This window comes from Aptenodytes forsteri, unplaced genomic scaffold (assembly GCF_000699145.1).
Source record: "Aptenodytes forsteri isolate BGI_AS27 unplaced genomic scaffold, ASM69914v1 Scaffold63, whole genome shotgun sequence".
Lineage (NCBI taxonomy): Eukaryota > Metazoa > Chordata > Aves > Sphenisciformes > Spheniscidae > Aptenodytes > Aptenodytes forsteri.
Window position 1 is genome coordinate 2,113,945 of NW_008794709.1, and position 17,101 is coordinate 2,131,045.

Sequence of the window (17,101 nt, forward strand, 5' to 3'; positions counted from 1 at the left end):
ACCACTTCCCTGGGCAGCCTGGTCCAGTGCTTGACAACCTCTTTCAATAAAAAATTTTTCCTCATGTCCAATCTAAACCTCCCCTGGCGCAACTTGAGGGCATTTCCTCTCGTCCTATCGCTTGTTACTTGGGAGAAGAGACCGACACCCACCTCGCTACAACCTCCTTTCAGGTAGTTGTAATGAACACCTCAACATCCCTTTCATTAAGACTTTACAATGATCCACCAAAAAGAGAAAATATAATCACTTTAACAAAAAGTCCTCTGTGGGTCTCTTGTCCGTGCTCTGTTCAGGCCTCCATCGCCAGCGAAATTGTACATCTGTGTGTTTTATCACCCAGTCTCTGCTATCCAATATATTTATGTAACTCTTCCCCCCAAGAGGCTCTCAGCAAGCACAGAGGTCTGTGCTAGACAATTCAGTATCAGTATCAAGGCTTTGGCTTGTAAATGCTGAGCATGCAGGCTATCTTCTATGTGGCTCACATAGCCAATCACCTCAATAGCATTCAATAAACACTGATAGTAATAACATCATCTAGAAGCTTATTTTGCCACCCACCTTTGACAAATACACACCTGGCTCCAGCTAGTCAGATGTCCACAGTGTGTCTACCTCAATTATACGTAACCAGATATGGTAAGTTTATTGCCTCAGGGTAATGTCTGTCTGTTCCAGCCCTGTACCTGTGACACACAGGTCAGACTGATCTGTCTAGCCTACTGTCAGAGTAGAACTACTGCCTGTATAATCTCAGCTTTCTGATGCTCCTCTGTCCCAGGGACAACACGTGGTAGCCTTCAAACACATACCACTGTGAATCCCAGCACCTCCTGACAACCAGCAAGGTCAGAATCTGCCTTCTCACAAGTTTCAAGCAAGTTTCTGTTCAGTTAGCCCAAAGAGACTACAAGGACCCTTCAGACTTGCTATAAATATCACAAAGGAAAACATTTTAAACACTTTGAAGTTGCTCCTGTTGTTCTAACTTATGGAAATGCTCTTGTTGAAGAAAAACCTTTTCCACAGGCCAGGTTTCTGTGCAGGCAGGTGGGAATGCAGTGAGGTTGCAATCTCAGTTCACAAGCTCCCAATGACAACACCAGCAAGAACTGGGTGAGCTGTGGAGCCAGAGAAAGTCAGGCAGAACAAAGGCCTCACTGCAGGCGGCATGTGGGCCGGGCTGAGGAGAGGTTGGGTATTTTTTTAATACAATCTTGTTGTCAAAGAGGGTGGATGCCACTGTTCAGCTATGTCAGAATCACCTAAATAGAGGTATCTATTCCCTACGTCACATCAGCCACTGAGTAACACAAGGGTGAGGTGAAATCCTGTGACTGAGCAGATTCCTTGCTGGTAGCAATCACTCCACGGCTGTGCTTAAAATTCTCTAATTAAGCCTTCCGTGTCATCTGACCTGTCTAAAAACAGGAGCTGTCTGCAAACTTAGAAGACAGATTTTGGTTTCAACCTTTCCAGGAGGCCCAGAGTTTTTCTTGGCAGGTCTGTAATCTGAGTTTAGGCCTGCCTGTGCTTTCCATACTTGCAAAGCTTCCTGCCAAGCAGACATGCTGTATCATAATGTGCTCTCTCTTGTATCGTACCACCTTGAAATCCCAATGAGAGACTGTGCTGTCCCAGTGTATTCCAGGTATTACCCCACTGTAACATCTCCAAAGGGTTTGGCATTTTGGGGGGTGGGGGAGTGTCTTTAAATGTCCTGTCAGCCCAGGATGCGTTTAGCGCCTGGTTCACACACGCTGCTGCAACAAGGTTATAGCTAAGTGACAATCCTGACCTTGACCCCCTCCCACCGATGTAACTTTCATGCCCAACAGAAAATACTCACAGATTAAATTCTCTATTCTATCAGCAAGAGCTGGTGCAATTCACTGAAGCTATTGGCATGAGATTAAAATCTGTTAATTATTAACTTAGATGTTTTAGACATCTGCTCAGCTCTAGGGGATACAGTATAAATAAAATCTCATCTCTTCAAGTGGACAGCTGATCCCAAGAACATCTCCAGGGATCTGGCCTGCCTTTTTGTTTTGTTCTTCTGTCCAACACACATTCCACCATCTCTTCGTCCATCCAAGGCCCAGGTCAGCCAGATCTGGCAATGTTACAGGCATCTTTGAACCCTACTCAGAAGAAACCCTTATCAGTTTTCTTTGTATTACTGTCCCAGTGGCTGTATCCCATGCACACCTGGCAGATAGTTTCTAAATAGGACTTCGACCACTGTATGTTTTGCACTGCACTGTCTGGTCCAAAGAGCAAATTCATGTCTGGTGTATTAATTTCACTGGAGTCACCCACAGGGACAAATGTAACCTATTGCTGATTACACATTCAGGGTCAAATTGACTCCTGCATCACTGCTGACGGTGCTGGAGATATGCAGGCTGTAACGGGTGCCATGACACACTGTCCTTACCAAACGCTTTGGCGACATCTCCTGGGCAGCTGCATCCTCCATCCTGCATAAAGAAAAGACGACAGTGAGTGGCAGTGAGCTCACTCAGGGACCCAGCGAGCACTGGCCCCCTGCGACCCGCAGCAGAATGGCCTCTGCTCAGGAACAGCGTGTCAAGAGCTGACTGTGCACCACTGGTATACATCATCTTGGCTGAGTTTTTAGGGAATCCATATTACCCCTTCTACTGCTTTCCTTCTTTAGGCTCATTTACTTTACCGTATAAGTCTACTGATAATACCACTGGTAACAGCAGCAATGCAAATTCCTGACTGCAATTTCCTAAATCCCAGAAACTGGAAAAAAAAACCCTCCTCTGATGATCTGAATCATTCCCTGCCATTTTAATGAAAGGCTGTGTGATGCAGAGGTACCACAAACCCCTACCTTAAACCACCAAAGACATTTAAAAGAACTTTCTCAGCAGTTTACAACACATTAAAAGGTCACAGTGGGAGGGGTGAGGAAATATACCATCAGCTATGTTGGATTTTCATCTGATAATCTCTAAGCAAATTGGGTAATCTAACCTTTGGTAAGTGAAAATGAATCTCTCATCATACTCCTCACTGTTTGCTATGGGTTTGGTAAAGAAACAACAGCACTTTGAGATCTTTAGCATTTTAGACCTATGTGTTTCAGTTTCAGTGCAGAGCAAAGAAGTGGCTGATGAGGGGGTTTCGGTTGAGGGGAGGGAAGTTCTGTATGTGTGATAGGGCTGTAAAAAAGGAATGGCACATAGCAGAGCTCATCATGTGCTATGGTTCTTTAGGTTTCATAAAGGTCTGAGCATCAGATGAAAGATCCTTTTACACAGTCATTGTACCAAGAGGGCTCCCCATTCCTCTGATGATCAGGGTCCGTTGCAGACTGCTGACAGCTTTCCTGCTCTTGAAGCTACTCCCCAGACTGTGTGGTTACTTCATTTTGTTTCACCTCCCTGTTGGCAGAAATGCATGCCTGTGTATGACCTGTGGCTGAGCACAGCCAGACATCCCCACCATCAGCCATTTTAGAGCTGGCTTTCATGGGTAGCTGGCAGTGGGGCTGAGTGTTAGAATCTCTCTATGCGCAGAAAAGGATTCAGACACAAACTGAGCAGGTGGATCTGAAAGCGAGTGGCTTTTCAAAGGGCATCCCACTGCAAACAGCACCTGGTAGAACTTTAAAGGCTTTTATTCCATTTGCTGATAACCTCTAGCACATTATGCCTTTTGTTGAGCTAGACACTCTTGCTGTCAGCTCCAGAAAGGAGTGCTGGGCTGACAGCTGAATCTCTTTCTCCTGTTAAGGGCTCTGCTTGTGCAATTCTCTCCCTCTGACAAGTCTGTCAGAGCCTGGAGGAGGGTGTGAGTGTGTGTGCCTGTGTCAGGGGAGGAAGAGCCGAGGTAGAAAGAGAGGTCTAATAATCTTCAAAGAGTAGTGTCAGGAATTTGCCTGACTCTTACTGTCTGACTGAGACAGGCTGGCTATGAATGCTCTCTGGTAGATGGGTTTCAGTCTGTTCTTGTTGGGTGGCTCAGTGTCTGACTTTTATAATTAACCCAGTAGTGGCAGTGATGGAGGCTTTATGCTTTCGGAAGTACCATGGGGATGGGGGCCTTAGTGTGTAATCATTAATCATCGGCTTCAAAAAATATCACTTTGAATGTCACCAAATTACAAAATGCTGAGCAGATTAAGAGACTTTCCCAAACGCTCATGAGTTAGTTACCATTTAAGATAAAAGGAACCAATGATGATTCACAGCACTTCTTTATCTGTAGATGTCTCCACTTACTTCACATAAGCAGGTAAATTTAATGATTCACAGAAAGGGAAACAAAAAGGGGATGTACTAAGCAGTTATGCCAGAAGATGCTATATAATAAAGCTATATGCATTAAACCACTTCATTCCATGTGAAAAATCAAGTACTCCGTTTAGAAAATAAGGCTGTGCTTCTGCTGCATTGTCTGGCAAGCTTCCCCTTGCGGTTCAGCTCATCCCAACAGGGGCCTGCCTCTGGACTCAATGACTTGTAGAACTGCTGGGCTTCAGTCATGGAGCTTGTTGCAGGCTCAGCCTCTACCTCAGAGCCCTGGGGAAATGTATCTGTACAAATCCCCCTGTGAATTCAGGAGAATTGGCATTATTCTGAAGTAAGCCTACTGGAAAGGGTGGCCATGGGGCCTATAGAGGGCATGATTCTGAGACAACTGGGTGCTAAGCTGAAGGAGAGGGGAAAACAGCTTTCCAGTCAACAGAATTATTTTAACGTGGCTAAAATAATGTTATTTTCCCCAGTCTCGTTCTCCGAACAGATAAACCGTTTTACAACAACAAAATTTAGCCTGAGGAAAAATATGGAAAACCAGTATGAACTGGTTGAATATTTAATATTATGTGCAACTTATAATAAGTTTGTAACTATGATTTATATGTTTCAAGCAACCTTTATAATAAACTGTATAACCAGCCCTTCCTACAGTATCAGCAAACAGATAGCTATTTATAGAAGATATATAAAGTATGTGGCATATACAGCAGTAAAAACAATACACATGGTGCTTTATTCTGAACTATATATGCTGGCCATATTTCTGTGTGGAAAGTGTTCTGTGTGGAGGAAGAGACGGTATGGCAGTAGCTGGGTGAAGAACCCCTTAGTCATCCTTTCCACTGAACGCTGGTGGCCCATCACCCAGACAGGGTGAAGGTGAAATAGGGATCTCTATCAAATGATAGCCGAATGAGAGAGGACACATGCAAGGCTGCTTTCCATTCCCCACATTGCTGGCTTACTAGAATACGTGACTGCCTCTCTACCCGGCAGAGTAGTTCTCTGACCTACAAGAAACAGAAACCTTATCTCAAGTAGGGCATTTCTGAAGGAGCTCTCCTGCTAAATGGCCCCTCCACTGTAACTCACTGCTGCACTTTCTCAAGGCCAATGGATTAGCGAGAATGAAAATTGAGACTATTGGCTCCCAGACAAACAGCACGGGACAGAAACAGTGCCTGTATCTTAGACAGGGTTTCCTCTCTCAGTGCGTCATGAAAGTCATTTCTGAGGTGAGCTTTGAGTCTTAAAGATAATTTAGCAAGAGGAAAGTAACTGGTGCAATTTCACCTCCCCTTTCTCTGTGTAAGTGACTCTCTAGAGAAACACCAGGCATTCACTTGGACTACCATGTTTGCCTAAAAATTGTCACCTTCTTTATCAATGTATCAGCTCCAAAAATTATACATGATCACTTCAGCAATACAAACATTTAAAATCCCAGTTTGTGCTGCCATCCTAGCAGAGCTCCTGCAGAATGGTCTTCAAGTGTGCTGTGTTTCTTGCAGTACCTGTACTGTGCTCATCACCGTCACTTTCTCATTCCGTGAGTGAGAACTCTTTCCCTTCATACATAAGCTGAGCCAACAGTAACAAGGAAGAGGAGCAAGGAGTTCTGAGTAACAAGAAAGAGGAGCAATTCGATGAAGGTACTGGACAAGACAGAAGTGGATGCAAGAAACCACCCCAAGGGACTAACCGATATCACACCATCAGCTAAAATCTACATGAAGATAGCTGGTAGGCCTTGAATCTTTTCATATCCTTCCTGCTACTTCCATATCAATATAACAAAAAACTGCTGGACACCTTTTCTCCTGCTGAATTGAGGTAGATAGCTGTGGTAATACTCTGCTGTAGAGGTCTCCTTTGGCTCAGGCAGGGGGTGCCCCCTCCTGAAGCTACATAATGACAGCAGTGAGACATTTTGTGGGATACCATGTATACTTGTTGCCACTAGACCCAATTATATACTTAGGCCTGTTCCCGTATGGTGTTTTTCCCTCAGGAGGATACCTCTCTTTTGTGATACTCTTGCCAGAGCTCTGGCAATGACCACGCAGTCCAGCCTTTTCTTTCCCTGATAAACACACCAATACCTATCTGAATGCTGCAGAATTCAGGCATAATATCCTCACCTTGCTTTAGTCTCCTTAGCTTGGGTGACAGAGTTGAGTTGCAGCAGTATTAGAGACCCCAGTTACAGCTGAAGGTAATTCTCTTGGCCCAGATGTTGTAGCAGATGGGTATTAAATTGTCCTCCTATACTCCCCCTGTAATGGCTACAGGGTTGATAGGTGTGGGCTCACTGAAGCCAACATGACCTAAGCAGGTCAGGAACTGATCCATCCCCAAAGCAGGAAAGGAGACGAGGAATAGTACAGAACTGTCTCATTTTTCAACAGTCTAAATACACGCTCCCTGTTTTCTTGTAAAATCAGGATAATAATATTCTGAGGGCTGCTAGCCCTCAGATTGCAATGATTATTGCAAAACTAGGATGGGTATCTGAGCACCACTGCTAGGATGACACCTATAGTTATCCAGCCTTCATAGTAATGAGTCAGTCTTTCATGCTCTATTGCACACATGTTCTCCTGTCTACTGTAGACATAAACATTTGTAATACTGCCCAAGTCATAAAATCACAGACTGCTTTTCTTTTTTTCTGCAAAATTCATATAGGGGAGCCATGGAGAGGAGGGAATGCATATGCATTAACAGCAGAGAGCAAGAAAGATCCCACTGTAACACACACTTGTTTTCCTACTCCATTATATCCACAGCTCCAAGAAATACAGTCAAGCCCTTTGCCCATCCACAGTCAGTTTGTTCTCCTCTCCCCTCCTTCCTCAACAACACGACACACCCCCTTCCTCACATGGATACTAGTCACAACTGGGTCGAACAAATCAGGGCCTTCCAGTGATTTCACTTGGCAGTAGATCTAAAATTCAGTGTGTGGTCTCCTCTAGGGCCGCACAGGGAGACTGTTGGCTGTAAGGGTACCTGTGAGCACAGCATGCTGCCTGGCCCCTATGCCTTCCTGATTACCAGCTGCCTCACAGACAGCCTGCAGAGGCTGTGCAAGCCTGACACAGTCAGGGGCACACTGACTGGCTGGCGTGCCTAAGCACACAGGACCTTTGGGTACTGTAGGCTGCAGTCCAGCTCAGTCTGAGGCCATGCTTACAGATAGACTTTTTCTATGTGAGGTGAATCTGGTCTTGCTGGTAGAGTGGAAGCTGCCATTAGCAGGCAATACAGATACATGCTCTTTTTTCTCCACAGGGTCATTATTTCCCCAGAGCTTTGTGAGAACTAAGTGGCTCACGTGCCAGCTGTGCTCAACAGAGCCACCTCTGAAACACTCCTGCCCCTGCACAGAGAGCTCTGTGAGAATACTATATGAATCAATCCAGCTACTAGGGCACAGATGGGCTCCTATCGTTTTACCTTGTACTCCCCTCTACTGCCTGCCTGTTCCTCAGTCCCACTCTCTGGGGAAAGCCATGTTTACATTTCACTAATTTTTCAGAAATCTTTCGTAGGAATTACTGTTTGCTTCAATGTGAAAAACACTATCAAGCTTCCTATTCTGTTCACATAACAGCTTACTCCATTCAGGGAGCAAGAAGCAGCCTTCCAAAGGCACAAACAGGAGTGAGATATGCAAGTCTTTTTAAACATTAGAGGGAGCTGGTTTCTTTACGTTTAAATCTCCACTGACTACCCTAGGAGCTAGTATAGGGGTCAACTGGAGATAACAGAATGATAGACTTTAACATGCAGGGTACTGGACTATTTGATTCTCCTATTCCACAACGATTTGCACAGTGGGAATCTGAGAGTAATTGATATTTACTTACAGAGATGATATGTCCTTTCAAGCCATGTGCTGAGTCTGCGCACTCAATAACAGCACTTAGCTGTGGATAGCCCACCCCCGTCTTAATCCGAGTGGTACACACAGAACCTAGACAAGAGAATGAGAGGCAAAAAACATAGCCCATTAGGCTGACAGAAAAGATATGGCTTGTTTTCTTTTTCTTGTGGAAAAAATGTGTTTCTATCTGTATTATTTTTCCCCTCAAGAAGTCTCTATTGCCAATGTTGGCTTCTCATGGATAAAAGGAACTTGAGTTTTGAAATGCTACCACATCACTTCGTGGGAGCTGTAATTGGGGTGACTAATATCCCCCCTTTCTTCTCTGGGGCCACAATTTCCAGTTTAGGTCTCATCAGTAATGCTTCCTGGTGAGGGAATTACTGCCTCATGAGAAAGCAAATCTGACTGAGGTGCCTGAAGGGAAGGGGGACAAAAGGACCAGAGTCACAACCTGTGAGACTCAGCAGCAGCATTTAATACCTGAATATTTCTTCCAATAAATATTTCTATCTCTTTTCTACATATATTTTTAAAAATAATTCTCAGGGAAAATCTGTGCTTTTATTTTCTTTTTTATGGAGATTTTCCACAAGGAAGAGAAACCTGTCTTTTGCCTAATACTTAAAGCAGAAATATTTGGTTGATCACAATAGTTGGAAATATAAGATAATCAGCACACACAATTTAAAAAGTGAGATAAGTAATCATCAGAAAGCTGTATAGTGTAATATTACAGGAGATATACTAATTAGATTTGATTATTAAACTATTGTATTTATACACATACATGGTGCATGTATATATGTATATATAAAAATAAAGGTATATACATATATATAAAAAACCCACTTCAATTATAGTTCAACATGGTAACATGGCTATAGATCTTTTGGAATACCTTCTCTATTTTTCTACTCAGATTAAGAGTCAAAATGAGGACTGCTTTTTGGCAGTCCAGGTCTTATAATTTAGGATACAGACCATAAAGGTCAGCACGATAACAAGAATTTCAAAACAGATTCTAAACCAAATGCAGTGAAATCTGGATCCCTTCACCCAGCTGATACCCAGGTATACTCGAGCTACCAGTAAAGTAAAAGTTTCCAAAGATCTTTCAAAGAACTGACAAGGTGAAAACACTGAGAAGTATTTCTGCAAAGTACGAAGACAATTAGTTTTAAAATAATCTCCACAGGGTATGTACTTATATATGTAATGCTTTATAATAAATCATTGCCATTTTCCACAGGATGGACCACTATCTGGAAAAAAGCCTCAAGATCTGATCTTCTGTGAGGAACATTTGTTACTTGTGGTTTTGGGTGGTCAACTTGTACAGATCTGTTCAGGAAGATCTCCAGAGAGGGCTACACAGCATTTACGCCTAACTATTTCCACTTTGAGGCTACAAACTATAATATTTCTTCTTTTATATCTGAACTTGCCTGTGACAATTGCACCACACCATCTCTGTTGTTTATTCTTCATGTATTTTGCAGAATTTATTGTAGTTTGCTGTCTTCCTGGGCACAACTGCAACCTTTATTACATCATTTGCTCTGCTAAAATTATCCATTCATGAACCATAACTATTTTGCACTGTAGAGTAAACAATCTGCCTGCACTGCACTGGCTGATCACAGCTATAATGTCAGTGGCACCTGCATTAGCCAGTTTAAAATCTAGCCCACGCATGGTGACCCCAGCTGCAGTCTATGAAGAAAATAGCAAGAGGAAGGAGCACATGAACAAATGCACAAGGGAGGGAAAGAAAAAAGGGAAGACAATATGGCGGTATATGCCAGACAACAATATTAGGGAAGAGAAGGTAGGAAAAGCACTGTAAGTTTAGGGTCCTCCCATTTATCCATGGGAATGTTACAGTGATAGGTAACATATAAGTGCATTAATGTAAGTATTATAGCTCCCAGGCAATAGTAACAGGTAGAGGCAATGTTATCCATACTTCACACTTAATTAATACCATTTCATCTTTGAAGACATTGACAAGATGGGCAACCTCAGAACACAAATCATAAAGCTATTTAGAAACCTATCTTTCCTTGATAGAAGTGGATACCTGAACACAGCATCCTTTGAGCTGGAATGACTCAGCCTCTTTTCAACAGGCTAGAAAAAGTGTTCCTAAACACAACACGTATTATCACTGATAATGTCAGCTACTCAGGCAACTCAGTGCTTCCAATAATAGTCATCTTCACTGCCAGAAGATGGAATATGTAACACTTTGCAGTATGAAACACTAGCACCCTGCCCATGTATTTCTTAATTATATTATGTGCAAGGGCAGTGTTACTTTATTGACCTGAGCGGGTCTAGGCATCCTAATGGGCAAGCAAACAGCATTATAAACCGGTTCCATCTGGACAACTCCCCCACCAACGTTACCATGTCACCCTTATTTGACTGGGTTTGACTTACCTGGTCCGATACCCACTTTAATAATATCTGCTCCGGAAAGAATAAGTTCTTCTACCATCTCTCCTGTCACCACATTGCCTGCCTAGACAGAAGGAACAATATCACATATATGGGAGATGTCAAGACTACTGCAGTAAAGATGATAATGTACAGTTTTATCCAGAGCTTTTATGAGTTGAACTATACAGAGTCAGGAAGAATATAGTTCACCGTATTGTTCATTGTGCATGCCACAGGGATTAAACAAATCATACAGGTACATTCTCCAGTCAAATGAATTTCATGATTGGTCCAGTAAACCCCAATCCTTAAGATTCCATCAGGATATCTGCTTTGTCTTCCATCCCCCTAATCCTCACCCAGCGGTTCTCAACCACATCATCCCTAACCATTAAGGGCTATACAGTCAAACCTCTCCCTTACATATAGTGCAACTCCTCCACCTCTCCTGCCCTGCCTATCCCTCCTGAACAGCCTACAGCCCTCCATCCCATTTGCCTACCTCACTTTGTGGGAAGATATTCAGATCTTATCTAAAACCCTGGCAAATCTCTTTTTCCTTTAGGATTTAGTATTTTGAGTACTGAAAGAGTAAGGAAGGTTCTATTCTTGCCATTTTGTACTTTGGTGCCAAAATTGGTATGTACATTCAGACCATGTAAATAAGGGCATATATACCATATACATTCATTTGGTTGTGGTGATGCCAGAGGTGAAAGAAAGGGGTTTGGTTCCCTCTGCATGATCTTTGCAGAGATGCAGAGAGCACGCTGTTTATGGTGAGGTCTTCTTCTCGGAAAGAAGTCTTGAATTGTTTTGTGTTCTTTACCATATTTTTCCTTGCACTTCCATAGCTCTTTCCTTTGGCCTTCATTCTCAATACCTTTCTTGAAAGTGATGGCAGCCCTCTCAGCCTTTGTCTTGCTCCTTCGAGTCATTGTCTTCTTCTGTAGGCCCTCCATGCCCCTAATCAACTGCTTAGTCTTTGTTTGCCTTCATTCCAGGCAGAATTTATCTATCATAGTGGCACAGGTGAGTTCTCACCAGGGCTTTGCACAATGCTTGCCTTTCCTACGGAAATATCTTGCCTGATGCACAAGGCGGCATTTGCCTGTATCACATTCGTGACTCATAGTCACCCTGTAATCTACTCACGTCTCCAGGAACATTTGCCTACTCCGATGTTTCCAAACTGGAGCAGAAACTCATGGCGCTCCACCTGACGTTGTGTTACCTATTTCTACTCTGCAGTTCTTCACGCACGCTTTAGTGATGTAGGGGCTATCTCTTCTGTCAGAGCTTCAGCTGGTAGGGAGTATGGGGGCTGTAGAAATATACCATGAGATACAGCTTTTTCTGGCTCATGGATGCCATGAAATCCAGAACATGATGTGGACATTTCCTTAACATAAGGAAACCTACATTTCTTGAAGCATGGTTTTCTGCAATCTAAATTCAAAAGACCTGACCATGAACTTCACCGTTTCATACATTTGATGGCATCAAAGCGTGAAGGGTGGAGCCTGAGCGATGTGTTAATGAGGCTTTCACCCATCAGTGGCCTGCTGGAGTCCAGCTCCATGCAGCAGGACCAGGAAATCCAGCCCTCCACCAGCCGGGTGAGCAATGGATGCACTGTGTGGGTGGGCTCTCAACAGGAAGCTGGTGGTATCAGGCTAGTCACTTTAGAAATGGATGTCTCCTCCTAGGAAAGGAAATAACCACAGCTGCCATTAACTGAGCTTCCATTTTGGAAGTTTAATTGGAGAAAGTGCCAAATCAGCTGATGTGGCACTGAAAAAGCTACAAGAGACAAAACACTGGTGGGTCAGTGTGATGCAGTTAGTGGTGCTGCTGTCTGTGGGGATAAGCTTTACCCTCCAGGAATGTGAATACAGGTCTCTGAGTTTTTAAATTAATTCTGCAGGCATTTAGTGAAGAGGAAGGTTGTTGCTGATCATGCTGATGTGGGTAAGTAGTTGGCTAGCCAGGTGGCCATCCAACACTAAAAGGCAACCACCTCTTTTTAAGAGTCCCTACGTGCCTCTAAGATAGCTGCAAAGAAGGACTGAAGATTTTTGCTTTCTATACGCCCATCTGAAACCACCTGAGAATGTCGGTATGATGAAATTACTGATGACATTATTCAGATACAAAGGAGCTTTTTTTTTTTTTAATTAATAAAAGAAACGACGAAAAACAGTCTTCTAGCACACATATGGTAATTAGTTTGCAAAACTGGTGCAATGAGTGCAGAAAGCTGCCAGACCAGTCTATTCAGTTAAAGAATCCCAACATTTTGATGCAAGCTCAGTATGATGAGACAGGCCCTTGCATGTGTCCAAAGGTGGATCTGGTGGATCAGCAGGCAGAGTGAGGCTAGAGACGAATTCCCTTACCAGGAGTGCCTCCTGTCCAGAGGGCTTTTAAGAAAAAGACAGTCTTTAAGGAGCAAGGATTTCAAACAACTTGGGATTTATGAGCTAAAACCTATGCTTTGAGTTACGCTTGTAAACAAACTGGTAACCAGTATGTTTTAAGACCACGCTTTCCTCTCAGCAAAGGGCTGCACAAGGCAAATGAATGCTGACATAGCACATCCTGAAACAATTAGCTATAGCTGTACTAATTGCATTTCTGTACTGGGGGGAACACAGTATGGGAATGCAATCCCGTCAATTGGGCCCCACAATTTCAAGAGGATGTTAAGGTGCTTGAATGTGTCCAGAGGAGGGCAACAAAACTGGTGAAGGGGCTGGGAGGCACGTCCTATGAGGAGCGGCTGAGGACACTGGGTTTGTCTAGCTTGGAGAGAAGGAGGCTGAGGGGTGACCTCGTTGCTCTACAGCTTCCTGAGGAGGGGAAGTGGAGAGGGAGGTGCTGATCTCTTCTCCCTGGGATCCAGTGCCAGGACACGTGGGAATGGCTCAAAGCTGCGTCCCTCAGGGGAGGTTCAGACTTGACATTAGGAAGCATTTCTTTACTGAGAGGGTGCTCAACCCTTACCTTCCATGACTTTCTCTGACCTTCCCTGACCTTCCATGACCTTCTCTGACCTTCCCTTCTCCTCCCTCACCTTCCCTTCCCTGAACTCCCCTTCCCTTCCCTTCCCTTCCCTTCCCTTCCCTTCCCTTCCCTTCCCTTCCCTTCCCACCTCCTCCTTTCCCTTCCAGTACATGCTGAGGTAATCTGTGATGACATTTCTTCCCAGCCCTGCACTAGCAGAAGGGATTGAATGGGTAATCATGTTCCACCCTAGGCACTGGCTCTGTCACTTTCTGGGAAGAAGGCATGTACCTTCTGATGGAGGCGAGAGCTGTAGGTCATCTCAAGATAATTTGACCATCTGAACAAATCTGCAAAAAGCATGTGGGAACTGCAGTTCAAGTCTTCTATGAATCCAGTTTAGCTGAGTTTCCACAGGATCGCAAAAAACCCCACAGCTCTGACACTAGTGAGGCTCAAAGATCAAGCCCTCAGTCTGAAGCGGGAAGTGCTCCGGAACTAAATGGTTCCAAATATTTTTGAGGTGAGCAATACCTGTTCATTTCCCCGTGGATTTGTTTTTTTTCTCCTTGTACTCATTTTTAGCTGTTTCCCTTGGAAAAACATAATAAAACGAAAGAGCCAGAGAACAACAGTACTCCATCAGAGTGAAGGTCCATCTGGCCCAATACTGTCTCCAAAGTGGCCAACCATAAATGTCTGAAGGACAGTATATGAGCAGTGCAGGTCTACTTCTGCCAGGGTCCTGGGGGCGCTCATAGGCCTCAATGGCTGGGACCAGACTCCTCTGGGACCCCCACCCACACCATCTCCTGCCAAGGGCCCAGGGGACGTGGTGTCTCAGCTCAGCCTGGGGCCTTCAGTCCCTGCCTGAGCGATGTTGTAGGTGTGCCCGTCTCTGCCCCTCTCTCCGGGATGGGCCTGAGACCTGCACTGCAGAGAGCTGCTCTCCTGGATGGACCCCTCAGACCTAGGCCATATCTTTTCATGCAGAACTATAGGCATAACATAGCGTAACTGTTCCGTTCTATTCTATTCTATTCTATTCCCTGCGCTCACAATGAGTTGAATAACGATGAGACTGTTATTTGCCTGAAATACCAGGGGGTTTTCAGCTCCAAAAACACTTTCAAGGACACATATCACAAAGGTTACAAGTGGAAGCAGGATTTTACTTTATCTTATTTTTCTGAATCTGTTTCAGAGCTAATGCTCACAAGCATTAACACAATGCACAGGTGTAGCCAGGAGCAGGCTGATGCATTCTTTGATTTAGCTTGAAAAAACACCCCTTGCAGTCTGGCAAAGGAAAGCCAGAGCCGCAGAAAGTAGCAGCGGGAATACAGGCCAAGAAGTCCCTGTTTCCTGAAGAGTGAGAACTTGAAGAATGAGGACCATGACCAACCACACACAAAAGAAGTGTGTGGTACCGTGGGGTATTTTCCAAAGTAGGACATGTATCGATGACAAGCATCCTTTTTGCCTTCCAGAACTTGCTCCGCTCTGCTTCTTGGCCAGTGATGCATGAAAAGCACTCTCGTGCCTGCCCCGCGCTTGTATTGCATGCAGGGAGAGCTGAAAAGTGGCAGAACCTCGCCAAAATGGCCCAGAGGAGCCCTGACAAGGGGCTGTGCTCCGTGCTGCAGAGGAAGGCAAAAAACCCCTGGGGAGACTTGCTAGCCCACCTTGGGGGAAAAAAAGCCTTCCTCCCCCCAGGCGCAGGGCACAGGAGGCCATCTTCGTGGTGCATGAGCAGCAGGCAGTAATCTAGCCAAAATGGACCAGAGGAGCCCTGCCCTGACAAGTGGTCATGCTCAATGCTGCAGAGGAAGGCAAAAAACCCCCAGGGACCAGTGCCAACCTGCCCCGGGGGAAAATTCCTTCCTGACCCCAGAGCTGGCGATCAGCTATTCCCTAAGCATGTGAACAAGACCTGCCTCCTCGTCCCACAGGCTGCTCATGCCTCCCAGGAGATGCCCCACCCCTATTCTCCCTCAAACCGGAGCCATCTCCGGGGCTTCCCAGGCTGGCCAAATGCCCCCGGCCTGATCTGGCTTCATTGACCTTGGGGGCGAGAATCCTTCCCGCACCTGGCAGGACACCAGTGGGTGCTCCAAAGCACTGGGACCCCTGGAAACATCTCTGCATCCCATTTCTTACAGCTGCTGCCTCTGGCTCTGCAGGGGATGAGGACACAGAGCTTTGCAGTGCTCCTCAAGTGCTCCTTAAGGCGGCATTCCCTTGGTCTGGCCATTGCTCTCCAGCTGAAAAGGCCCGATATCCTCAGACACCTCCAGGTGTTGGTGGCTCTTCTCTTCTCCAGCAGCCTTGTCCAGCCTCCGGTCTTCCTCCCTCAACCCCCTCCAAGTAATTCTGCTAGCTCCTCAAGGAATTCCTCTTGGATGTCTGCAGGTTGCCCCCAGGCCAGGTCTGTCCTGACGACGAAGCCAGGCAGGCTGGCAGCGAGGCACGAGAGGATGCCCCCTTTATCCTGCCCCGGGGCATTGTGACTGCTGCATTGCTGGGTGGTGGCACTGTGCCATGGGGGTGACGGGGCCCCCCCCAATGTGCAGCCCCACCTGCCACCCCTCCGCCCAGCATCCTTTGAAGGAAGGCCTTTGGGGTGCTGGCCCCGAGGCAGTCCCTGTGCCCAGGGGGCTGTCCCTGCCCTTGGCCAGACACTGGGCACAGCTGCTGGGCGTCCCTCACATGTCCTCTGCCACTCGGCTCCCAAAGACAAACCTAGTGCTGTTATTTTTCTCTCAGGCCATGGCAGAAACCAACCCTGCAGCCCAGAGACCACCCCTATTAGCCGCCCCCTCTCCGTGCCAGAGCTACCGTCCATGAGGCCACACAGCGAGGAGGACCAGGGACTTGATCTGGCTGGACAAACCCTGTTTGGGGAGGGGTGGGTGGGGATGATTTCAGCAGCCACAGCCTGGAGGAAAGCCAAAGTGTAACCAGAGCCATAGGTTGGGATGGACTATGCCAATAGGCTGCCATGGAAATAACATAGGCTTTGAAAAACAAGTGAGCGGAGGTTACACCAGTGTGGTGGAAAGGTTGGTCATTTTCAAACCTAGAACATTTGGATCTGTGCCCAAAGCACAGCGAGGCAAATGACAACTCTTTCAAACTGTAAAAATAGCCCATTGCTGCTATCGCCCTCACATCCCTTTTTCCCACTGAAACCAAGCTGTGCAGCTCCTCTATTAAAGACATCAATTGGCCGTGTTTATAGGGGATACAAAATGCACTTCAGCCATGGTGTAAAACTTTCACAGCTCATTTGTGACTTTAATGGAGAGGAGAGGAGGGGAGGGGAGGGGAGGGACCTACAACGATCATCTAGTCCAACTGCCTGACTACTTCAGGGCTGACCAAAAAATAAAGCATGGTATTAAGGTCATTGTCCAAATGCTTCTTCAACACTGACAGGCATGGGGCATCGACCACCTCC

At 45.5% G+C, this 17,101-nt stretch overlaps 1 protein-coding gene across 2 annotated transcripts in view; it reads right to left on the reverse strand.

Moving 5' to 3' along the window:
* The window catches only part of GMPR (guanosine monophosphate reductase), a 53,157-nt gene that overhangs the window by 21,066 nt on the left and 14,990 nt on the right, over positions 1–17,101 (reverse strand). For both annotated transcript variants that reach the window (XM_009273713.1, XM_019470617.1), the window contains 3 exons: positions 10,636–10,717; positions 8,174–8,280; positions 2,444–2,486 (listed from right to left, as the gene is read on the reverse strand). In XM_009273713.1, the coding sequence (XP_009271988.1) occupies positions 2,444–2,486; positions 8,174–8,280; positions 10,636–10,717 (232 nt within the window). The remainder of the gene's footprint in view (positions 1–2,443; positions 2,487–8,173; positions 8,281–10,635; positions 10,718–17,101) is intronic.